The sequence below is a fragment of the Trichoderma asperellum genome, chromosome 6 (assembly GCF_020647865.1).
Source record: "Trichoderma asperellum chromosome 6, complete sequence".
Lineage (NCBI taxonomy): Eukaryota > Fungi > Ascomycota > Sordariomycetes > Hypocreales > Hypocreaceae > Trichoderma > Trichoderma asperellum.
The window spans coordinates 2,328,214-2,352,041 of record NC_089420.1 but is presented as its reverse complement, the minus strand read 5'-3'; the positions used below and the strand labels follow the sequence as shown (position 1 = coordinate 2,352,041).

At 51.7% G+C, this 23,828-nt stretch overlaps 7 protein-coding genes across 8 annotated transcripts; 6 read left to right on the top strand and 1 right to left on the bottom strand.

Annotated features, from left to right (window-relative positions):
* Positions 1-1,346: 1,346 nt before the first annotated feature.
* Positions 1,347-2,094, top strand: TrAFT101_010200 (uncharacterized protein; the record flags this gene model as incomplete). The annotated part of the gene is made up of 1 exon (XM_066128876.1): positions 1,347-2,094. One exon carries the CDS (start codon positions 1,347-1,349, stop codon positions 1,665-1,667), a length of 321 nt encoding a protein of 106 aa, XP_065985001.1. The 3' UTR covers positions 1,668-2,094.
* A 2,249-nt stretch (positions 2,095-4,343) lies between these two features.
* HHP1 (casein kinase I) lies at positions 4,344-5,841 on the top strand (the record flags this gene model as incomplete). Its single annotated transcript, XM_024904472.2, has 3 exons — positions 4,344-4,355; positions 4,601-5,703; positions 5,832-5,841. The coding sequence occupies 3 exons, from the start codon at positions 4,344-4,346 to the stop codon at positions 5,839-5,841; spliced, it is 1,125 nt and encodes a 374-aa protein (XP_024755990.2).
* Positions 5,842-7,933: 2,092 nt separating this feature from the next.
* Positions 7,934-9,638, top strand: TrAFT101_010198 (uncharacterized protein; the record flags this gene model as incomplete). Its single annotated transcript, XM_024908875.2, has 2 exons — positions 7,934-8,142; positions 8,282-9,638. The coding sequence occupies 2 exons, from the start codon at positions 7,934-7,936 to the stop codon at positions 9,636-9,638; spliced, it is 1,566 nt and encodes a 521-aa protein (XP_024755988.1).
* A 253-nt stretch (positions 9,639-9,891) lies between these two features.
* Positions 9,892-12,549, bottom strand: TrAFT101_010197 (uncharacterized protein). Its single transcript, XM_024903958.2, has 3 exons — positions 11,664-12,549; positions 10,902-11,547; positions 9,892-10,776 (listed from the first exon to the last, which is right to left on the bottom strand). Exons 1-3 carry the CDS (start codon positions 11,824-11,826, stop codon positions 10,449-10,451), a joined length of 1,137 nt encoding a protein of 378 aa, XP_024755987.1. The 5' UTR covers positions 11,827-12,549; the 3' UTR covers positions 9,892-10,448.
* Positions 12,550-13,820: 1,271 nt separating this feature from the next.
* TrAFT101_010196 (uncharacterized protein) lies at positions 13,821-18,225 on the top strand. The gene is made up of 2 exons (XM_024901253.2): positions 13,821-14,701; positions 14,761-18,225. Exons 1-2 carry the CDS (start codon positions 14,276-14,278, stop codon positions 17,734-17,736), a joined length of 3,402 nt encoding a protein of 1,133 aa, XP_024755985.1. The 5' UTR covers positions 13,821-14,275; the 3' UTR covers positions 17,737-18,225.
* Positions 18,226-19,640: 1,415 nt separating this feature from the next.
* On the top strand, positions 19,641-20,924 carry TrAFT101_010195 (uncharacterized protein; the record flags this gene model as incomplete). The annotated part of the gene is made up of 3 exons (XM_066128875.1): positions 19,641-19,757; positions 20,727-20,809; positions 20,876-20,924. The coding sequence occupies 3 exons, from the start codon at positions 19,641-19,643 to the stop codon at positions 20,922-20,924; spliced, it is 249 nt and encodes an 82-aa protein (XP_065985000.1).
* TrAFT101_010194 (uncharacterized protein) lies at positions 20,692-23,656 on the top strand. 2 transcript variants are annotated; one of them, XM_066128874.1, is made up of 5 exons: positions 20,692-20,809; positions 20,876-21,159; positions 21,552-21,841; positions 21,969-22,395; positions 22,476-23,656. In XM_066128874.1, the coding sequence occupies exons 2-5, from the start codon at positions 21,135-21,137 to the stop codon at positions 23,231-23,233; spliced, it is 1,500 nt and encodes a 499-aa protein (XP_065984998.1). In that variant the 5' UTR covers positions 20,692-20,809; positions 20,876-21,134; the 3' UTR covers positions 23,234-23,656. The 2 variants fall into 2 exon arrangements, with proteins under 2 accessions (XP_065984998.1, XP_065984999.1); XM_066128873.1 differs by lacking the exons at positions 20,692-20,809; positions 20,876-21,159 and having other exon boundaries at positions 21,318-21,841.
* Positions 23,657-23,828: the final 172 nt, after the last annotated feature.

Here is a 23,828-nt window from a genome sequence, read left to right as displayed (position 1 = left end):
CCATCGCATGCAAAACATTGATAATATTTGATTCCATAATATTATACATGGCTACATACATTCGTTCAAACGCTTGAGCTGTGAAGCTTACACCGGCTTCTAGAAATCTGGATAGCGTTCGTTTCTCATGGAGCTAGAAGCACTTGTGCTGATCCCCGTTTTCTTTTCTAATGTACTTACCTATAGTCACTCTATACCCATCCAGGACAGTGTCACTGAAGGGGGTAAACCCCCCCCCCCCCCCCAAAGATGGGATGATCCTTTAGGTAGCGGGCTTTTATCATCAGACGCATCTTCCTATGGCTAACATATTTAATTTGCATGCAAAAAAAAAAAAAAGGGTCTGCTGGACTTGAGCAGGTGGCCATGTACATCAAGTATATGCAGGTCTTCTACAAGCCACAGCGGCCATGTGTTGGCAGATTCAAGACAACAAGGCGCCTCTCATACACATGACGGCATCGAGCTAGATAATAGCTAATTTCACCAGTAGGAAAACAAGGAGGCTCTTTCTCTCTCTCTCTCTCTCTCTCTCTCTCTCTCTCTCTTTTTTTTTTTTTTTTTTTTTTTTTTTTTTTTGATTTTGATTACTTCTTCCTACTCTTCCGCGTTGCAACGGCAATTTGGCGCCTCGGGGAGAGCCGCATATTTTGATCGTCCACGGAGTATTACCGCCGAGATTAACACGATGCAGTGTAGTTAGCCGTGTTCCGAACACCTAGTTCCTGTTTTATTTCGCCACTTCCCCAACTTGGCGAGCTTCACCAAATGACCTCGTGCATGGTGTGCATCTGTGCGCGATGCCGTGTGATGCACAAGTAGTGCTACTATATCTCTACGCGGCACTATATAGATACTTCATGGTACAACGAGGCACTGGCCAGAGCAAGATGGAAACGCTGCAAAGCTTGGTTGACGGGCTTATGTGATCTGTGTGGAGAATAATCTATTTTCGGACACTGCGGAGAAAGGCCCAGAGACTAAGTAGCCGCTGGTGCTGGCGGCCCGACGCTGTAGGAGACTCGAGTATTTGATAGATCAGAATGCAAAGAGGGGGAGCAAATAGGTAAATAGAGGGATATGGGAGAAATGAGGAGGAGCGCAAAAGTGACATTCTGCTGCGTCCGATTAGCGCTTTGTCTCTCAGTGGACAAGACACTTGTGGCAATGAAAACCAAGTGCGAGAGAACCTCGGTATTTGCACTTGGGAATGAATGCCTAGTTAGTAGTATCAGGGATCAAATTCGCCGCGTAGGCCTAATTCCGGAGACTTTTTTTCTCCCCCAAATCGCTCGCTAATACCGCCAGCTTTTCTTTTTCGTATAAGGGTCGCCTCATCGGACGACATGGCCTCAAAAGTGGGAAGAGTAGTATCCCTGAATCCGGCTGCTACAAGCAGCTTAGTAGATGTGCAGAATTGCCCGAGCCTAAAAGAGGAAAACTCCGCGCTTTTTCTTATTTTTAAAGATTTTGAGCTGCATGCTTCAAAGGGCGCTGGGAGACACATTAGTTTATTGCAGTCTACGGAGTACATGCACCCCAAAGACAACGTTTCAGCTCGGAGTTGGCGAGTGTTGGGAAAAGGGCGGACGGCAAAAAAAGTTTTCACTTGCTTCGCTGTGTTGAGAGAAAAGGCTCAGATTACCGGCCGGTCACACCGACTTTAGCATGACAAAGGGCGCAGCCAGAAGGAATTTTACTGAGTGATGGGCGCTCGCGACCTGTCGGGGCTACCCCAGAAACTGGTCAACCGGCGCCGATCTGGCTTCGCATGTCAAAAGTGGTCAGGTGAGGGCGCATGGGTGGCGTTTTTGAGGGGGGTTTGCAGGTTTGGTGAGGATTTTTCTCGCAGTCTCGTTTCTGGGTTTGCCTCGTCGCTGCAGAACGGCATAACGGGGAGATGCTCCAAGCGAAGCGCCGCCTTGTCCAGGTACTCCGTAAGCAAGCGCCGAGTGAGCACGAGGATTCGAGAAGCCTAGGTGGGCTTTTGACTTTGGCTTGGGGTTAAATTATTGCCAGCAGCGTTTCAAGGGGAGCTGCAAGCTATGCGTTGTGGTACTTCGCAATATTAACATGCATTTGATCTAATACCGTGGCTCGGCAGCTATTTCCTCGTGAGATACAGCCAAAGCCCACGATGATATGGCAATAGTGCCAATAAATGACGGCGATATCCGTCCGTCCATGTAATGCAAGAATTGCACCTTTCGGCCGCATTTCTCGTATCCCGAGATGAGGTGGACGGACAATCCAGCAAAAGCCCCGACGGCTTGCCACATTTCGAGGCATAATTGCCAGTTCATCGCCAGCGCACGTCAGCGCTGCATCCTCTGGCACGCTGTCGACCAGTGGTCCATATGCAGGGCGGTAAATGAGGCATCTCGGTGAGCCGCACCCTGGCCTTGTGGCCCGTCACGCAGTCCAGAGCCCTGAACAATGGCCGGCCCAGGTTGGTGCGGCTGAGGGCGCCTCTCGCACAAGCTGGATGCTGAAAGCCTTTTGTTGTTCCCTTTGTTAATCTGATTGTTTGCCTCGATAACGATCCAATGGCCCCAGAGCATCTCGACTTTTAGCGCCCTTGTATGCTGCACCGGGTCTTGGTTGTATCTCCCACCATCGTTCGTCTGGGCCCCCTTGGAGCAGAGCGGCGATGGGCTCGGGGTATTCTGGTTGGATCAACATCTGCTCCTCCGTGCTGCTATTTTTCTCAATTAGCTCCGTCTCCTCAGTTCCGTGCTGTTGTTTCCCAAATTCCGACGCGGCTCACTGCAACTGCACCTAAGCGACTGCTCAGCTCCACACTTGGGTTGAACTGGGCTGCAACGACGGGGGGAAGAGGGAAGAGGGGCTTAAACGACGAGCATCGGTTGGAGCACAAAAATCAATCCGATACGTGATTTGCGTATTGGCCCATTTTTTGGGTGAGAAAATAAAAAAGCAAGACAAAACGAGGGTTACTTGCTGGCCTGCTCGCAGCAAACTGTAGCTTGTATCCGGAGTTGGTTTGATGGACTCGTATCGAGTTGGCGCGATTCAGGGACCTTGGCTTGGCGGTAGTGCCTCAACGCTCAACTGCACTCAGCCGCTGCAGTACCTAGGCAGTAAGTCAGTGCTTTATCGGTGCATGTGCGTACCGCACCCCAAATCTGCCCAGCGTCGAGCCTTGAGATGGCAAATGCCTGCTCGTAGATCCTTGGGAGAGAAACTTGGTATCTTGCGTGTAGTAACTACCCAGTATCTATCTATCTGATAGCGCAATCCCGCCTTACCCTGCGATGTGCATGTTGATGATACGGTTTGCCAATGCCTGCCTAGCCCGGGTTTCCATCTACAGAGCGACATGGGGCCTTCTGGATTAGTGGTCGGTAGCACCCGACCTCTCCCCGCCAGGCCTGAAATGCTACTCGCTCACTGCGCTCTGCCTGCGCTCTGCCCACTACCCACAGGCCAAGTGCCAGCAGTGCCGCCCAGCGCCAAGCGCCCAGCTACAGCGCCCAGACAGCAGCGCGCGCGCCACAGCACAGGCGCCCTTGAAAAAGTGCGTTTGCTCACTCAGCTCCCCTTTCTTCTTTCTCCCTCCGCTTTTTTTCCCTCTTCCTTTCTTTCTCTCCACGACATCCTTCGCCTCCCGCCCGACGAGAGCATTGCGCCTTAATCGGCCCATCACCGCATCTCTGCTTTCCAGCATCACCGCATTTCTCGATTCGTCCATCGATTCGGCCCCGCTGCAGCATTTTCGATTTGCAATAATTTTTCGGGGTTTCTGTTTTCTCTCTCTTTCTTGCACTTCCACTTAGCATCCCTTCGCGCTACCTCGTCACCGACATCTCGAACTGGGATTTTCCCGCCACGCTCTATCAAACCCTCGCTCCGAACTCGTCTCTGCAGGTTAGTTGGAAAGAGAAATCAATATTCCATGCCCTCTGATGCACCGTTTCCCCTCTTGCTTTATTTTCCCGTCCTTTGCTGAGTGCCTGGCTTGACGTTGCTGCCGATCTCCTATCTGGGAGCAAACATTTCAGGCTCTTTGTCATGCTTCGGCCTAGTACCGGATTTCGCTGGTGGCGGCGTAGCCACCGCCCTTCGACATGCCCCTAGGCCCACTCCCTTGCTAACCATTTCATCACCCATTCAACATTTCCGATCTTTCTCCTTCTCTTTTCACTCTCTTATCCATCATCACTGCACAACCCTGCCATCTTTCATCGGTATACCATTCATCAACCAGTCTGTTATTAACGCATCAACAGAATTTGCAGACTTACCGGCTCCGATAATTCAATAAATCGACGAAACTGCTTCCTTCCCGCGCGGAAAGAAGCATTTAATTAATAACCTTCGCCATGACGACCATGGTAAGCATCACTTTCTTTCCACGTACTTTTCTGTCCCTCTTTTTCTCCAGGGGCGGTGTTCAACATTGGGGCATGGTTCTGTCTTGGTGAACCACTGGCCAGTGCAATGGTCGGCTATCCCGTTTAAATTACACCGCTGCTCAGCTGAGACCTCTTGGGAACGGAGCACCCAGCCCCATGCACAACATGATTTCTTGCCTTCTTCTAGATCAATGGTCGGCTAACCCATAATTGTGGCTATTCAGGATCTTCGCGTCGGTAATAAATACCGGATTGGCCGCAAGATTGGCTCCGGTTCTTTTGGCGATATCTACCTAGGAACTAATATCATTTCTGGAGAGGAGATTGCCATTAAACTTGAGTCTGTCAAAGCCAAGCACCCCCAGCTTGAATATGAGGCTCGTGTCTACAAGTCACTTGCCGGCGGCGTTGGTATTCCCTTTGTCCGCTGGTTTGGCACCGAGTGTGATTACAACGCCATGGTTCTCGACCTTCTTGGCCCCAGCTTGGAAGACCTCTTCAACTTCTGCAACCGCAAATTTTCCCTGAAGACTGTCCTTCTCCTTGCTGATCAGCTCATTTCTCGTATTGAGTACATCCACGCCAAGTCGTTCATTCACCGAGATATCAAGCCCGACAACTTCCTTATGGGCATTGGGAAGCGTGGAAACCAGGTCAACGTTATCGATTTTGGTCTTGCCAAGAAGTACCGTGATCCCAAGACCCACTTCCACATCCCATACAGAGAGAACAAGAACTTGACTGGCACTGCCCGTTATGCCTCCATCAACACCCATCTTGGTGTTGAGCAGTCTCGTCGTGACGACATGGAGTCGCTGGGTTATGTTATGCTCTACTTCTGCCGTGGTTCTCTCCCTTGGCAGGGTCTGAAGGCTGCTACTAAGAAGCAGAAGTATGATCGTATCATGGAGAAGAAGATGACTACTCCCACCGAGGTTCTTTGCCGCGGATTCCCCAACGAGTTCGCCATCTACCTCAACTACACTCGATCTCTGCGCTTCGACGACAAGCCCGACTACAGCTATCTCCGCAAGATCTTCCGTGATCTCTTCGTCCGCGAGGGTTTCCAGTACGATTACGTCTTCGACTGGACTGTTTACAAGTACCAGAAGAACGCCCAGGCCATTGCCCAGGCTGCTGGTCAGGCCAACCCTGAGGATGATGAGAAGGCCCGTGCTTCTCGCATGAACCCTGCTGTTGCCGGACCTTCTGCTGCTGCCAAGCCTGGCGCCGTCCCCAGCTCTCGCCGCAAGATGCTTGAGCGAGGCTCTGGCGCTGGCGTTGACACCCCTGATACCAGCCGCGCTATCGGTGGAAGCGATAGGATGTGAGTTTTTTTTTTCTTTCCATTCTGGCATAGCTCTTTCATCGTAAGGAGTCCTTCTCCCTCTGCGTGAATATTTATTTAATAGCACTAGCGAAAGGGAATTTTGCTGACAATTATGGCTGACTCAGTGGACGCTAAACAGGCTTCGCTCTGCTTCAAAGGGAGCGGGATATGCCTCTGGTAGCTATCGGCCAAACTGAAGATAGTGTCCCTGGCTTTTTCGTTTCTTGAACAACTCTCTTGTGGTGGGATTTGAGCAAAAGGGGCGGCGGGCTGCTGCGAAAACCTCTCCAATCGGCACTTTTAGACACGCAACAAGCTCACATTGGTCGTCCAGTGGTGACCTTAATCGGGCAAAGCATGTCGTCGATCGTTGTGGCTCTCAGTTCCTCCCTATGCATCTCCCTTTTTTTGTTCCCCATTTTCATTTTCCCTCTACGCATCGCTTTATCTTGTTCTTCGACGCATCTTATATTCACGACTTGACGCTTGGCTCGGATTACTCTAAGTAACCGGATAGTGCTTTTTGGCTGGAGCCTCTCAATGCTCTACCTCAAGTGCTACCTGTAATTTGGAGATTAATCTGAACGGCACGTCCGATTACATTCGATTATTGGACTCCTTCTTTTCTAAGCAATCTTCAAATCCAACGGCACTAGTCTTTGATGGCTCGCCAAAAGGGTTAGAGATTGGCCGTACAAGCCTTTGCTAGCTCGAGAGCTTAGGATGCAGAACTTGGGCCCATGGTTCTTGGCAAGCATTTTTCTACCATGGTCCCCGAAGTTCAGTCGTTGCGGTACAGCTGCGTATCAACAAACGGGCGTTCTCCTATCTTTCTTTGGTCATTAACATCCTATTTTCAACTTCTCGGTTCGCAATTTTGTTTTCTATTTTTAGGCCGATGTATCGAAGGGCAGCTTCTGGGGAAGTCGATGAGATTGGAGGCGAAGAGGCCAGTCTCTTGGTACAGTGAAACCGACATTTGCCGTTTTTGGCAATGGAGGCTATCTGTGAAGTCTGCTTTTCGGCACAGGGGTTTGGATGGCGGTGGCAGCAGGCTTGATGCTACGCTTGGAATTGGCTATCACACTATCAACAAGACAATCATCATGAGTGAAATGGCCCACGGTCAAGAGTTGTGTCAGGAGGAGACCGCTACTATGGCTTAACCAACTTTAAGGTAGTACGGACCAACGCCACAGCATCTGACCCAACTCTTTGGCTATCTATGCGTACATGGTATCTGTCGGCTTGTCTCATCCGGACAAGACATCTGATATTCACAAATGGCGGATACATGTTCAAGGTTCATTCATAGCTATGCCAAAGGGTTTGGTCCTAGGTCGCCAGAAACAAACTCCGCCAGTAGGTCATGTAGTCTGCAATCAAATTTGATTTTTGTCTTTTTCCTTACAAACACGGCTGCGCATTCAACTCGTCGATAATTCTACTGTGCCTGTCTTCGTCTCACACCTCGTAAACAGAGCGTCTGTAGTCGCGTGCGTGGGCCAAGAGGAGTCGCACGAGACCAGCATGATCACATGTTGCCTTGCCTGACTGAGCCCCATGGAGTTCTAGCAGGCCTAGTATATTACCTGCCTAGTACTGCTACTACCTAGTACTACTACCTACTACCCGAGCCCCGAGCAGTAGTGGCGGCGGCAAGTCATGGTCGCGCCTGCACAGCCCGCAGCTGACCGGGCGGAACGTCGCTGGAAGCAGGAATGGCTGGCCATTGACTGATACATTTGCAGCGTAGAACCCTGGCGATAGCTGCATGACCGGCTGCCGGGCCATGTACCGGTACCTCTCAGCCACACCAGAGTGCCTACAGCTAGACCTACGGCGGTTGCTACTATTCATCCACCGTTCAGGTGGCAGGCAAGAGGCCTAGGTACTAAAGGTAGACATGTAGGCAGACCAGAAAAGACGGATGCTGGATGCTATATATGGAGGCTGTGTCTGCATCTCGCAGGAGCTGCAGCTTGCACAGTCCAATGGCATTTGCTGCTCTCGCTTCTATTTTGTGGACAGGCAGAGGAATCCCGCGCCAAAAAAAATACGCTACGCCAGCCAATAACACCATCAACCTTTCTTTAGCCGAACCCTGCATTGCAGCTGCGCCAATCACTCACTCACTTGTACACCATCGTTTTTGCTGTGCCGCGCCTCTTGGCCCGGGGGAATACCGAAATCAAAATCTCCCTTCTTTTTTTCCAGGGGGGAAACCATGGCTGGCGGCAGGGCGACGACGGCGACTGACCAGTCAAGCGACGACGACGGCGTGCTGGTGCAGACGATGAAGACGCCCTCGGCGCTGGACCTGCTGGTGCTGTCGTTTAACTGCGCCGCGACGCTCATTGACGTGCCTGTGTTTGCTGGCCATTTGCGGACTGCGCTGGCGCGGAATGCCACGGAGCTGCCCGAGGTGGTTGTTCTGTAAGTTTTGCAGATTTTGCCTCCTTGACTGTTGTTGTTTCTTCGTTTACAATTCATTTGTTTCATATATATATTTTTATATACATGTGGTGGTTTTTTTTGTGCTACATACATACATTCATGTGCTTACAATATGAAGCTCGTTACAAGAGATTGCCCCCCTAAGTTATGCCTTTATTGGCGGGGATTACTTTCTAAAGCCGTATGTGGACCGGTTTGAGGAGGCGATAAATCTCGCGGCTACATTACACTTGACAAGTGAAGAAAGCGATGATGGCGTCTTGGATTCTGCCTCCTCTCCTGCTCCTCCGCCTTCTTCACCGTCAAGTGGCACAAAGAAGCCCTTTACGCTAATCAGGTCCCTCAATGTGGGATACACCGCCATCATGCTTTTCGCCCGGGATGCCACCCGGCTCAAAGACATTCAACAAGCGGAAGTGGGATTTGGCGCTGCTGAGATGGGCAACAAGGGAGCGGTTGGCCTTCGAGCACTGTATGAGGTTGATGGGGAGTCGACGGAGCTGACGTTTGTAGCGACGCATCTGGCTGCCATGGAGTGGAATCTGCCGCGGAGGAACGCCAATTGGGGGACAATCATGCGTGGATTGACGTTTGAGAACCCGGAAGAGGTCCTGAACCAGATGAGGCGAGATGCCGAGTCGAGAGGCGAGAGCATCTCGTCCGAGGAAGGGGATGCCACTGAGCAGTCTCGCCTGCTCCGGGAAGAGCAACACCAGCAGGATCTCCAATTGCAAAGGCAGTTTCACGATCTCTCCGTCTTCAAGCCGTCTTCTCACCTGTTTGTTGCGGGGGATCTCAATTACCGCATTTCCACCACCTCACCGACTCCTTATTCTGCGTTCCCAAACATGGATCCAGGTTCAGAAAACTACTACACGCACTTTTTCCATCTGGACCAGCTGACGAGGGAAAGACTCGCCGGCCGGACCCTCCACGGTCTGTCAGAGCATGAGGTCAAATTCCCGCCCACGTACAAATATGTCGTCGACTCCAAGACGAAGCCTTCCGGCGAGGCCGGCAACGCCGTCGACGAGGTTAAGTGGGAGTTCGCCTCGCACCGATATCCTAGCTGGACAGACCGCATCCTCTTCCTCGAGCTCCCGTCATGGATCAGGAGCAAGATGAAAGTCCGTGAGTACGATGCTCTACCGGTGATTCGCACAAGCGACCACCGTCCCGTCTTCCTCCGAGTCGACGTACCCCTCGTGGCACCTGCCGATCTTGCCCCTCCGGCGGCCGTGCTGGAATCAGCCGCCGAGTCTGGCTCCCCCGGTGGCTCCAACGGATTCGACCCGAGAGTTCGTCTCCCCGTCGAGATTGATCCGGAAGCCTGGGAGAGGAGGGTGGCTGCGCGACGGCGGGAGATTGCCGCTGGGTGGACCATGTTTCTCTGGAGCACGCGGCAGGGGGCGTATATCCTGTCGACGGTGCTGGCGGCGAGCGTGGGCGGGTACTGGCTCTACCGTTCAGCATGATAATGGCGATGGAGAGGACCATCAGGGATTTGACCTGTTGGTACACTTGATCTTTTTTTTTTTTTTTTTTTTTTTAAATCTTTTACTTGTCTCTTTATGCGATTTGATGCAATATACCTAGATGGTGGGGGGAGGGGAGGTTGAACGTTTCGGTTTTGGAGTGTTGGCGTTGTGATGTTTTGGACGCGATGATGGGAATGAGAAGACTGGTTAGAAGCATAGGTATGGATTTTGGTAAGAGATGAGTGTGTGTGTGTGTGTATGCGTTTTTGATATCATTATTCGTTGTGACTACCTTCTGCATTAATTATCGACCACTACCTAATACACCATTTAGAGATCGTCTCAGTCATGACACGTCAAGGTGCATGTAGCGATTAAATATACCTCCATGCCGTGGAAAAAAAATGTTATAAACACAGACTTTCCAAAAAGAACATCCAGTCCTTCTTCCCTTTTACTTTTTCCTCTCTCTCTCTCTCTCTCCCCCTTCCCCGTTCTTCTGATGACCATGTACACGCGAAAGAAAAATTAGGTCCACCCCGATCGTTATATATCCCTTTCAAGGTTCTGAAAACAAAAGACTTTGCACCCAAAAGAAAAACAAAAAAGGTATTACCTATAACACACTTCTCTCTCGCCAATTAAAATTAATGAAACTTTGAAACAGACACGCAAGCTCTTTCTCTCTCATACACACATTCATACACAGACAGGTAAAGACATTACGCTATCTCTTCTTTTTTTCCCGCCTTAACAAAAACAAAATTAAGCATAAGCCAAAAAGGTATATATAGCTTATCGTGTCTTTTAAAAATCCTCAAAATATTGGTCGTATTTATTGGCCAACTCGGCCGTATAAACGTCTCCCTTCCCGTCGTCCTCGGGGTACATGTCGAAACACTGGGCGTCGCCGGGATATCGAATGGGGGGAATAATCGGGCCGGGCTGCCGACGACTGAGGAGATCCTCCCAGTTGACTCCGTGGAAAAAGGGGTGGGCTTTGACGCGGCCGGCCCCGCCGCTGATATTACCGAGGCGTCTGGAGCGGTCGAGTGTACAAAACGACTTGATAATGTCCTTGGCCTCGTCTGAAATGTGAGGCTCTTGAGGAAAGACGACGGGTTTCTCGACAATCCTGGCTGTGGTATTAGCAACTGGCTGGCGTAACAAGTCAAGCGAGAAATAAAAAATATTTGCAGGCATCATTGGGGGATTTTTGCTCTAATGAGTCAAACGCTGCCAGAAAATCGTTCAACTTACTGCTTGTAAATCTCAATAGGGTTCTGGTGCCAGAAAGGAGGGTAGCCCGTCAAAAATTCATATATCAGGATGCCCAGCGCCCACCAGTCCACTGCCGTCGTATGGCCCTTGTTATGAATTACCTCTGGCGCAAGGTATTCGGGCGTCCCACATAACGTGTAAGTCTCGACGGGTCTATCATCTTTATAACCTAGTCTTTTCGCAAAGCCAAAGTCGGCCAGTTTTATGTGCCCGTCCCTGTCCAACAACAGGTTTTCCGGCTTGAGGTCTCTGTAAGCGACGCCGCCCTGCTTCTCGTGCAAGTACTCCAGTACGAGAACAATTTCGGCGGCATAGAAGCGGGCGACCTGCTCATCGAACCGGCGGTATTTGCGCAGATAACTGAAAAGCTCGCCGCCAGGGACGTAGTCGAGAACCAGATACAAACAATCTCTGTCGGAAAAGGAAGCCTGCAGATTGGTGATGAAGGGATGGCCTGCCACATCTGCGAGGACTGCTCGTTCGTGGCGCACGTGGTCGATTTGCTTCAGCTTGATAACCTCTGTCTTTTTGAGGATCTTGAGGGCGTAAACTTCTGCGTTCTTGTCCTCTTCCAGAGGCACGGTGGCGCTAGCAGGGCGGACGAGACACACTCGAGCAAATGTCCCTACATGGAAGAAGAAAAAAATGTGTATATTTAGTAAAAAATGTCATTGACCAGAGCCGATTTTTTGCTTGCTGCTGGAGATGGGGCGATTCAAGGATGCACGAGGTGAAACGAACCTGTTCCCAGAGTCCGTACCCGCGTGAAATCGGCGAGTTTGAACGTGCGAGTCAGCTGTAGAGGCTTGGGAGCGTTACCGGCCTGGTGGAGCTGGTGAGACGAGGCCATGCCGGCTGATAACGCAGGAGTGGCCGGCTGCGTTTCAGCAACTGTGGCGGCCATCTGCGACGCCTGGAAATGCGCAAAAAAAAAAAGAGAAAAAAAAAGAAGAGGCGGATGAAGCCGGCCGTACGCGTTTTTGGCGTTTGATTGATGAGTTTGTCGGCGGATTCAAATCAGGGGAGGTCCATGGCCTCGTAGAATGTATAGAGTAAGAAAAAAAAAAGTTTCAAAGAGAGATGGGGGAGCGAAGCGAAAGATGCGCGCGCGCGCACAGGTCGGCCGAGTGCTTATTTGTGAAAGGCGACACAAAGGAAAAAGCGCGAGGGAGATGTCGGCTATTGGTTCAGTCGAAGCATGGCGAGAGCAGTGGCGGAGAGATCCGGCGAAAGGAATCCGGAGGATGGTGGCAGCAGAGGACGGGATGGGATTGCTGGACTCGGCGCGCTGACGGAAGAGAGGCCTGTTTTTGTAAAGCCTTTCTTTTCTTTTGCGATGAGCGGAGAGAGAGAAACGAGAGACGGAACCTGGCTGTTGGTGGTTTGTGCTGCTCAATTGCTTCTTGGCGGTTCAGCCATTGGACGAGTGCAAGTGGAAAAAAGAGCCAGGCGATAAGAGGCAAGCTGAGGCTGATATCTTGTGCCACCAGCCCGTGGGTAGTTCGTGGAGGCCGGGCGAGGGGCACTTATGACGCAACAGGCGAGAGGCTACTGGGCCGTTGGACCCTAGCAGGTGCTGGCGATGCTCCAAGGGGCACGCTAGCAGCGCAAGAGGGAATCCGGCGGAGGTCGAGGAGCAGCCCTTTTTGGCTTGTTTGGAGTTGATGGCATGCGGCCGCCATGGCTCCAGCTGGCTGGGCTTGGCTTGGCAGGCAATGCCATCGTGATCAATTGGATACAGTACAGCTCCGGCGTGTGGACTGGCCATGCGTAGGAGACGGTACCTATAGGTTCTTGTTGTGGTCTTGGCACTTACACGCACTTACACGCGGAGATATGCAGGTAGGTACATGTAGATGACATCAGGACGGTGGCGGGATAATAAGCGACACCATCGGCCATTGTTCCATCAATACTAGGTACAAGCTCTGATATAAATATATCACTGTAGTATTACTTGATAAATTAGCCTAACTTTATGCTTTTCTCTTCATTTTACCCTATTGCAGTGGAGAAAGCTCAGTGCCAACCTTGGGTGCCATACTTCGCAATGAGTACTACATACTAACCTGGCGTATTACCATTTCCAGAGACCATGCAGGCGGCATGTAAGTCATCGGGTTTTGACAGCTTCGGCGGGCACAGAGATTTAGGGATGCAACGGCACACTTTGCGCGGATTAGCCCGCAGCCAATGGAAGGCCATGCATTATGGAGATGCCAGCGCGGGCCTTGCGGTATCTGATAACAGATCAGTATGCACATATGTTCGCATTATGTATCGTCGCCTTGCGCCTAATGAATACGAGTGCACTCATCTTAACAAGCTTTTCACCCGCCCATCATCCATATGCCAGCTCCTATATTAGGATTCTTGTTTGCGTCTCCTTTGCGCCAGCCATCGATCTCAGACTGCTTGCATGAATTCTACTGCATGCGACGCCTCATAGGAGATGTATGGAGTGGTGGCATAACGCATCGTTTGTGTGCATGATGGTCACGGGGCATCAAACAGGGGCAACTTTCAATGGCATACAAAAACGGCCTAATGCTTCTCATACACGTCCCTGCGGGCGAGTGCCCCTGTGCTGTACCTCAGGTGTCAGACAAATCCAGGTACTAGAGCCACTGTTAGGAAGACTTGTGGACGGCATTTTGATCTCACCGGCCCCTTGCTGACCTTAGTAGGTGCAATGGTAGTAGGCGCTGCTAGCATGTACATGTGTGTACAAGTGGTACAGTATAACCACGATAGAGAGCGAGCGAGCAGTGCGCCCAGCTGCCGAGATGGGCATGACAACTCCCCTGTACCGTGCCGGATCAGCGGACCTGCTAGGCGTCATGAGCACTGGAACCCGCTGGTTGGCTGGTGGAATGCAGCCCTGCAGCCAAGGCAGACTCGCTGGTTGGCGGGCTGAACCACGGCGAGCCAGCCCCAGCACTGCTAGCTCTCGTAAGGGCGAGCCCCGCGAGCGCCAGCGCTGCCACGGCCGCTAGCAGCAACGGCAGCCTGGACACTTGCCGTCACTGACTGTGTTCACCACCAGACCTCGAAGCTCAGCTCAACGTCCCGACATCGCCAGCATCGCCCACGGCATCTGACGCTCTCCACGGCGTCTGCAGCATCTAACCCGCTCTCCCGGCGCTGTGAAAGCTTCGCCACCGACCTCCACGACTCGAGTCCGCCTCCTTCCCTCCCCTCGCGACGGCCCAATCCCGGCAGCCCGACGACAGCAAACAAGCAACATATCAGCGGCTCTTCTAGCCATCCGACGGCCAGCCGCTCTGCTGTCGCCTGGGTTGGAGTCATTGCCATCATAACACCGTCATGCGCCCTTGAATCTTGTCGAAACCATGTTCTCCAACTTGTCCAACATCGTCCAGAGAGCTCAGCAGCTCATCGATCCCACCCAGGGATTGAATCTCTCCAACTCGGATCGGAATCCCTCCAAGGCCTCCCTGTTCCAGAGCCAGTTCCGGCTTCCCTCCTCACAAACTCCTCTCTACGAGATCAATGCGGAGCTGACCATCCCGCCCTCAAATTCCACGCGCGGCGATCCGGACCATGATAGGGGATGGCATTATGCTGGAAAGCTACACCTTTCCGAGGCCTACATGTGCTTCTCGACAACGCCGACAAGCTTCACGCAGTCAGCGAGCACGTCGACTTCTTCCGCCTTTACCGGCCAGACCAATGGTAGCGGGCCGAGTGGAAGTGGCTTCACGTTTCCGCTCTGTGCTATTAGACGAGTGGAGAGATTGAATAGCCAAAACTTTCAAGTATGTCATATCTGGTAGCCCAGTAAAGTGGTACACGACTAACAAGCTTCAACCACCAGTTTGCTCTCGCGATCACGACTTGGAATGGCTTACTAGCGGACGCCTCAAAGCCCAGAGATGGCAGCGGCAGCAACAAGAACGTTCGAGAACAGCGCATTACCATCCACTTAGCAGGCACTCGGCAGGCTTGTGAACGGTTCTGCGACGGCTTAAAACGGGGTCTCAGAGCTGGAGTTGGTAACGTGGGCAAGCTGCGCAAAGTCGTGGCTGAATGCTACTCTGAACATCTCTTGCGGACAGATGACAAGGCCAACGTATCGCCGCCAGATGCAGGACTGGGTATGGCTTTCCGATATCCCGGAGATCCAAAGAAGCTCCGCGATAGAGCCAAGATGAGACTATGGGCTGAATATCTTCGGGATAATGGCCGGAATATGATGCTGATCCGTCAACCCACTTTCCACAAGCTTATCCGTGTTGGTCTCCCAAACAGACTTCGGGGCGAGATATGGGAGGTGACTTCCGGCTCTCTGTATCTTCGGCTGGAAAACCCGACGCTATACACTGATACGTTGGCCAAGTACAAGGGCCAGGAGTCGCTTGCCATTGATGAGATTGAGAAAGATCTCAACCGCAGTCTGCCCGAGTATCCCGGCTTCCAGAGCGAGGAAGGCATTGGCAGGCTTCGTCGTGTCCTCACGGCCTACAGCTGGGTCAATGCTGATGTGGGCTACTGCCAGGCTATGAATATTGTTGTGGCTGCGCTGCTCATCTACATGTCGGAGTCTCAGGCTTTTTTCCTTCTCTCGGCCTTATGCGATCGTCTAGTCCCCGGGTATTATTCCACCACCATGTACGGCACCCTCTTGGACCAAAAAGTTTTTGAATCTCTGGTTGAGAAAACCATGCCCATTCTGTGGGAGCATCTTGTAAAGAGCGATGTTCAGCTATCAGTCGTTTCGCTTCCTTGGTTCCTTTCTCTGTATATTAATTCTATGCCCCTTGTTTTTGCTTTCCGCGTTTTGGATGTCTTCTTCGTCGAGGGCCCCAAAGTGCTGTTCCAGGTTGGCCTTGCCATCCTGCGGATAAATGGCGAGGAGCTGCTGGATGCACCCGATGACGGCGCCTTCATATCCGTGCTCAAGTCATATTTTGCTAGACTCGACGAATCAGCCCATCCGAAGTCAGAAAACCCTAAATTGAGGGCGGTTACAAGATTTCAAGAGCTGATGGTTGTGGCCTTTAAGGAGTTCTCTGGAGTCACTCACAGCAGCATCACAGAGCTTCGGCTCAAGAACAAAGACTCTGTCCTGAATAATATCGAGAGCTTCGCCAAGAGGACGGCGATTCGCAACCTAGGACCCGACAGCAAGCTGCTAAGCCCGGAAGAGCTCGGTTCCCTGTACGATCGGTTCTACAATGTCCTGTACGAGCGGCAGCAACGGGATCGAATGATCCAGGAAGAGCTGAAGCGCCAGGCAAAGACGAGTAGACTGCGGGCCTCGGAAATCCTCGCTACGACTGCTCCCAACGAAGTGGAAAAGGGCCGCGTTGGACTTGGCCCAAGCACCAGTCTAATGGATTACGATGCCTTCCGTGAGTTTTTGGCTGGCATGTCTAAATGGGCCATCTCAGATTCCTCGGCAAATGGGGGGGAGGCCAAGTATTACGGCGCCAAGAAGGTGCCCGATACCATGTCGCCTTGGGGTAACGGACCCGAACCCGCTGAACATGAGTTTCTACAACGAGTTTTCAACAAGTGGGATGTTGACGGATCGTCAGCGTTGACCCTGCAAAATGTGGTGACCGGCATAGCCAGGATTAAGGGCAAGAAGGACATCATGGGCACAATTACGTATTTCTTTGAGCTCTACGATGATGATAACGATGGAAAGGTAGACCGAGAGGGCATCCTGCGGATATCCGAGGCTTTACTCTTCCTGTCTCGACGCGGACTAGAGGGCACGCTGAGTCCAGGGGCTTCGAGCATTGGGTTGAATGGAGATATTAGCGCTAGCGACTCGCAGGGCAGCTTGCCCCCCGAAATATCGACCAACGAGCGATTCTTGGGAAGCATCAGCGCCTTTATCAGGAGATGTTTTGAGTATGCCGACCCTGACCACCCAAAAAATCAAGATGGACAGGACTTTGGAACTTCGACATCGGATGAAGACCTAATGGTTGATCCGAATACTTTTGCAATAGGAGATGATGAGGACGATGAAGAAGAGGAGGAGGAGGAGGAGGAAGATCTCCTAGCTCTTGAGAAATCACCGCCCGGTACTCCTACAAAAGCTAAAAAGACTGCAAACTTATTAAGCCCTAATGAAGAGAGCTTCGATGGCGCCAGCACCGATAATGAGTCTCGTCGACGCGTATCAAAAGCCAAGGCTGAGGCTGCCAACGCAGCGCTTGACCCAGCTCATCCGCTCCATATCACACTGCCAACTTTCCGAATGGTTGTGCTGGCAGACGAGATTCTCGAACAGTTCTTTGAATCGTCTTTCCCGACATCACTTCATATCATAGAAGGCCTTCAAGCCCCCAGCAGCTCTTATTACGGTCCTTCACTTACCACATTCTCCAACCTAGGCTTTAGCACCAGATCACAGGCCCAGGCTCAATCCGGCCCCATGGGAGGCGGCCGCGGCTTGCGCGGTGTTTTGGATAACATCGTCACGGACGGAATGCGGGTGGCGACCGAGGTGCGAAGGAGGATGGAAGAGGCCCAGAGGGAGCTGGAAAAGAATGCTCTGCCCAGCCAGCGGACTGAGGATGACGAAGATGACGATGACGATGTTGGCGTTGCAGTTGGCGTGAGGAAGGGCGCTAGCACGGATATTGAGCGCCGGTCAGTCATGAGCACTGACCGCGACCTTTTAGACGGAGCAGATGCACAGGCAGGGTCCGGGGCGGCTTCAAAAGGACCGGGGCATGATCATAACTTATTAGAGGTTGACACAGCGGCTGGGCGGCGCCGGGCGAACAGCGCGTCGACGACAGGGGGGTCGGCTGTGCTAGAATTTGAAGGGTAATAGGAGGAAGACTGAAGAGGATCGTGTACCTTTTTTTTGTCGGGTAGTTCTGATCTTCTTCAATTGGGAAATGAAAGTAACCAGGTTTCTTTTTCTTCATACTGTGCGTACTCCCGGTTCTTTTAGCTGGGAAATAAACGTGGACGAGTGCGTTGTAGACTAACAGCAGAGGACTAGAGTGAAGGGGCCAAAGACGTAAAGGAGACGCTCCTGTCTACCAAATGTTTCCTTTTGTTTATGCTTGGAGGATATGGATATGTCAGATCGAGTATGTGGTTCTCTTTGGCTTAGATTCAAGATAAATGCTATATATATATCATATAATCCATGCTTTCCCTTTCGCCCTCTACGTCTTATCACAGATGAGAGGTCGTTGGGAGCAGCCATGTGAAAATCACGTGCTTCATTTATCGATACAAGATCTTGGAATTATCATTAGTATTGTTACAGATAGAGCACAACATCTTAAACCCCATATACAACCCTTGGAATGCAACTGTGGTTGCTGTGGCAGAAGAAACGGCATATTGCTGCCGGCTAGGTACTAAGCTATCTTAGAATGGCAAGTAGCAGTAGTAGTAGCATTGCTATTGGATATTTAATTTGGAACCTTGCGAAACAAAACAATACGATCCTTTGCAGTATAGGGGTGGGTTCGAGAACTTCAAGGCCCTCGGCTAGACTCCCGAGCCGGATTCTCATCCGGTAGTCTTTCGCTCTCTCTCTCACGCTCTCTCTCTCTCTCTCTCTCTCTCCCTCTCCCATAATGGGGGTTTTTGTGTACCCATTAATACTACATACTACATGTACATACTAGTAGTTGCAGCAGTAGTAGCTGGAAATCTATACAAGTTATTCCTTGTAAGTTGTCTTCCAACACTAACACTACTCCGTACTAGGAGGCAATTAGAATAATATGAGGAACCAATGCTAGGAGATTGATCCGTACAAATGGGAATGGTATGATGCCACTCGCTTCCTCACGGCAACGGTGTTTCAGAAGACTCTCTCTCTCTCTCTCTCTCTCTCTACATCTACCTAAATACGAACATGGCAGCCAGGTTCGCCCTACCTAGGATCACGGCATTTATCCTGGGTTTAAGCGTATTAAATGGCGTTTTGCCCCTCTCTTCAACGACCCAGCAGCAGGGGATCGCCCGCTGAAACATGGACCCCTTGTTTCCTGATAGCACAAAGGCTTGCAGTTTGTTTGGCTGTCTTTTTGTCTATGTACAGTATTTCATTCGCCAAATTTCCACTATGGGCATGTTGTTGAAGAAAGAAAAGCGGATCCAGGGCATTGATCTCTCATTTCCCCCACTGATGAGATTTTTTAAAAGATACAGAGAGAGAGAGAGAGATTAATTGAGATTCCCTACTGGTCGTCTCCAGCTCTTTTTTTTTTTTCTCCTGGCGAGTCTATATGTTTGGAAGGGGGGCTGTATTATGCTTGATGATGAGAGGAGGGGAAGGGGGGAGCATGCGAGATTGTGTCACACACCACAAAAGCGCTTGTGAGAGCCATCTATGCTTGGAGGTTGATAGGTGTTAACGATACGAGGTAAGCAGACTTTTACTTTTACTTTTTTTTTTATCAATATTCCGACGAGGCAAAACAATGCGAGATTCCGGGCTGCTGCCCAGGTACATAGACAGACAGAGAGGGTTACTATGATAAAGGGAGTTTAGTTGCGCTCAGAGCAACCATCTACATACCTAATCCAGTATGTGCGAGGTTCCATCTTGATATCGCCGACCGACGCGCAGACGCTGTACTCCGTACTGGACCCTTAAATTTGCACTGGGGAGGCCATTTCCGGGTTCAGCGTTAGTGGCTTCTGTAGCAGGAAGCGCGCTTCCTGACCCCCCTGGCTCTTGGGCCTGCATGCACTTTACTCGTACGGATGTACCTGTACGGGGGATACGGAGTGCCATCTGCTGTGGACGGCTCTCCTGTGCCCTGTGATACGCGCATGTTTCAGGTAGCAGCCGGCCTCCACTGCGCGGATACCAAGTACCAGGTACTACAGCACCAACTGCCTATGCGTTGCAAGAGGTTCCTCTAGGTACCTGTGCTACCACCTCCTGGTTTCGCCTCCTCTGCCCCGTCTTCAAACATTCCGGGTCTTGGCTATCTCGCACTGTGAGTTTCCCTCTGGACTACTATGTAGTAGTAGTGATCATTGATCCTAGTATGGAGTAGTTCTTCATTTTGCATAGATTTAGCTAGGAGAATTCATCTGCCTCATACAGCAACAATTACAGTATTATTAGGAGGTACAATAGTAGCAGCACTAGCGGTACCTAAAAGCTCTTAGTGGGCTGGCCGCTCCCACTTAGCGCTAATCTGCAGGTCAACTTGCCCCCGCCCCGGGTCTTTACTGCTTTAGGAGCTTTTTGGGGGGGTTCACAGCTCCAGGGTCGAATCCACTCGCCAAACGGCATACAGTATAATTCATCTCGAGTAAGTAACGAAGCAAAAGGGGGGAAACAGTCCCTAAAGCCCTTGGAGCTGGCGGGGAGAGATTGGTTGCTTCGGCGCTCTTTTTACGGCACCGACAATCCAAGCGAAGGAGTGCCCTCGGCTTTGTCGTCTGCAGGTAGTTGTACTTAGCCGGATGGTCCTGATTGCTACGGGCAGCCGGGGCCGCTGATCGCTATTCGCAGCAGCCCAGCGCGAATAGGTACTTCCCGTGCCCAAGCGCGGGCAGCCACCCCCCTTTTCTGGATCTGGAGAAAGGGCATAGCGGCAGTAGTACAGTAGCACAGTGTGGAGGGGCGAGTTCTGCGCGACCTGTGCCCATCACCATCAATTTCCAGTAATCTGTCCATCCGTCCATCCATCCATCAATCAACCAATCGATTAGTGCTGCATGCATGCATTCATTCATACATTCATTCTTCCTTTCTTTGGTCCTTTTTTTTTTTTTTCTTTTCACTCGCTCCCTGCTCCGTACTCTGTGCGTCTGTTCCCTATTCCTGCTATTAAGATTACCTGCTGCAACACGACTGCTCCCGCTGCCAGCCCAGTTATTTTTGGCACCCTCGAGGTTGGCTGTCCAGTCTCTGCCGCGTGCGTTTGCCAGCTGCGAAGGGGGGCCCCTTGTGCTGTAACCAGCCCCGGCTAACTTGCACGCAGTGCTCTCAGCGCCCTCACGTTGCTCGCCCAGGGCCGTCTCCAGCGCTAGCAGTGGCTTCTTTAGAGGGTGGTGGTGCCTGGTTGCCCGCGGGTAGCGCACATCTTTGTTTGGCGGCTTGCCACCGGTATATGACGCTAAGCCCAGCCTTGCAGCTCCCAGGAATTTAACTGCCATACTCCCCTGTGTCGCGAGTCAACGGCTCTCGAGACCCTTTGGACATACATTTTGACGTTGAAGCAATTGTATAGCCATCAGATCATGTCCGCCAACGGCTTCTACTTCGGTAAGCGCCCCCTCCGCTCTGCAGCCCCCAATTGCGTCGTGATGCCGTCCTTGTTTCGATTCATTTGAGCTTCGGCCATGTCGCTCCTGGTGCCGTGTTGCCGACCGTCCTCTGGCGCTGGCCCGTCCTGCGACACCACGGCGGCAAGACGCGCAAAGGGGGCATCGTCAACGAGGCGAATGGATGGGATTCTCGCATGGCGCCTGCGGTCGAAACTAATCAAGGGGCCCAAAGCCCACCTGGCGGGCGCATCAAGCCCATCTTATGATCGACCCTCCTCCTGCTGTGTCATGTTGACGAGACGGGATGCCGTCCTGTTTCATGTTTTGCCCATCATTCGCCTATCTGGCCTGCAGCTGTCCGTCGCTTCATGCTGATGCCGTCTCCTATAGGGCAGCAACCCGCCTCGCAGCCGCCCAGGCTGTCGTTCAACGGCGACCTCAATGATAATAACAGCGATAGCCTCGCCTCCAACAATCCCTTCCGCAACATGCGCACTGCTTCTCCATCCTTCCCCACGACGCCTACATCGCCCTTTGCCGACCCGATGCCGTCCTCACGCCCTCTATCGCGGAACCCTTTCTTGGACCAGCCTCTAGCACCACGGCCGGTTGACAACCTGGCTGCTGCTGGTGCTGCTGGTCCCGACAAGACTCAGTCTCTCACTGCTGAAGACATCTTTGTGCGTTTCCGTCTCTCTCTCTCTCTCTCTCTATCTCCCTCTACGACATGGTCGCGTGTGCCGACGACTGATACCTCTCCGGAGTCAACAATCAGCCAGTGCTAACTAGTCATGCCAATCAATCTAGGGATCTCTGACGCTCGACGACTCTCCTGCCTTTTCACTAAAGCAGCCGCCTGGCGACTCGCAGCCCAAGAAGCGTCCTACAGACCGGCCAGCTCCTCCTCGTCGTGAAAGCGAAAGCCAGGCATCCAGCAAGCATCGCCCTACCCGCTCTCAGGAAGAGGCCCTGAGAGCCCGCAAGCCACCCCCAAAGAACGCCCCGTCGAGCACTACCCGCCCAAGCCTCTTGGACGATTCGCCGCCTCGTAAGCCGGTGCAGCGACGCCCGAGGCGCAACTCTGATTCATCAGTCATGGATTTTGATCTCACTGCTGAAGAGAAGAGGATGATTGAGGCCAAGCGTCGGGAGAAGAGCAAGGCCAAGCAGCGCCCCAGCCGCAAAATGGACATTATTGATCAGCTGGACGCCACCAGCATTTATGGAACAGGCTGTATGTACAACCGATTTGGCAACTCTCCTCAGTATGATGTCCTGGCATGTATTTTCTGACTCTTCATCTTTTCCCTTTAGTATTCCATCACGATGGGCCTTTTGACGCCCTCAACCCTCACCGAAATCGCCAGAACAGCAAGAAACTGTCTCCGATGCAAGCCTTCCCAGAGGGCTCTCTTAACAACACACTTGGCGGTTCCGGCCCACTCAACGCCCAGGCTGACCATTCGAACTTTATGGGCCACGGCTCTGACGAGGCATTCCGTGACTATGCCGCTAGCGGCAAGAGCAAGAGTCGAGAACCCGTTATCTTTGACTCATCGTCTCGTGCCAGTTTGGTGCACGGAGACGAGTCTCATGGACTAGGCACCTCAACCTTCCTTGAAGGAACGCCGGCCGCAAGATCGGCCATTGTCCGCCGAAACGCAGAGCAGGCTCAGGAGTTTGCTGAAGGTGGCTTGCAGCGGAAGAAGTCTGTAGCACAGAGAATCAAAAACAGGGTGCGACCAGACTACAGCAACAGACCCATGCCTGGCCACGGCCGGTATGAATCCGACGACTTTGGCGAGTTTGGCGGTCGTGAAGATGTCAGAGCCCCGAGACCTCCTCCTCGTGAGCGTGAACGCGAGCGTGAGCGCGAGGCCAGGCCATCACCGCCACTGAAGCCACGACAAAACTCAGCAGCAGGTGCGTTGGAGGGACGAAGCGCGGAGGCACTACCATCTCCATCCGACGAGGCTCCCGCCAAGCCATCAGGCCTCTTGGGCCGAATGAAGAGTTTGAAGGGAGGCAGGCGACCAACCAGGAATGCCGAGGCACCGGGGATGGCTACCTAAAGCACATTGCATTTGGATTTGGCAAAGCGTGAAATTGTGAAAGCAGCAGCTGGACGATACGAATGTTCGGTTCCCCATGGTCTATAAAAATGATATCCGCATGACATTTTCGGAGAGAGAAGGGGGATTAAGAATGATGAGGAGGAAGGGAAGTTTTTTTTTTTTTTGTTTCTCCCTAGAGGAGTAATTTGGGGCATAAGAGAGATGCCTGCCCATTTAAAGAATTGAGCCTTTGGTTATTCGTCAAAGCCCGCATATGAAGACTCTTTTTTAGTTTTTTTTTTTTTTTTTTTCCTTCGTGTTTTTCTTACCACTTTTTCTTATTCCAGCGGGCTGTGTACTTAATACATATGAAACTGTTTTGACTTTGTGTTCTTTAAAGATAAAACTAAGACAAAATAGGTTGTGAACTATTTCCATTTCTCTACTGCATATGAGACTATCTCTTCTTTCTGCCACATAAAAGGTTTCTGAAAAATGAATTAATTGGTAGCTGAATGGAAGATGTGAGGGATGATCGTTTCTTGATAAGCTGAAGTCATGTACGATGTTGACTTCATAGCTGCGATAATAGAATTCCTGCAGTTGGCCAGCC

Bases quoted from the DNA above. Each gene is read 5' to 3' on its own strand.
- TrAFT101_010194 (XM_066128874.1), top strand. From the start codon at position 21,135: ATGTCCGCCAACGGCTTCTACTTCG. The intron at 21,842-21,968 runs GTGCGTTTCCGT...CAATCAATCTAG, and splicing joins TCACTGCTGAAGACATCTTT to GGATCTCTGACGCTCGACGA. The intron at 22,396-22,475 runs GTATGTACAACC...TTTTCCCTTTAG, and splicing joins CAGCATTTATGGAACAGGCT to TATTCCATCACGATGGGCCT.
- TrAFT101_010197 (XM_024903958.2), bottom strand. From the start codon at position 11,826: ATGGCCGCCACAGTTGCTGAAACGCAGCCGGCCACTCCTGCGTTATCA. The intron at 11,548-11,663 runs GTTCGTTTCACC...TCTTCCATGTAG, and splicing joins GGTACGGACTCTGGGAACAG to GGACATTTGCTCGAGTGTGT. The intron at 10,777-10,901 runs GTAAGTTGAACG...TACCACAGCCAG, and splicing joins CCTATTGAGATTTACAAGCA to GATTGTCGAGAAACCCGTCG.
- TrAFT101_010196 (XM_024901253.2), top strand. From the start codon at position 14,276: ATGTTCTCCAACTTGTCCAACATCGTCCAGAGAGCTCAGCAGCTCATC. The intron at 14,702-14,760 runs GTATGTCATATC...TTCAACCACCAG, and splicing joins TGAATAGCCAAAACTTTCAA to TTTGCTCTCGCGATCACGAC.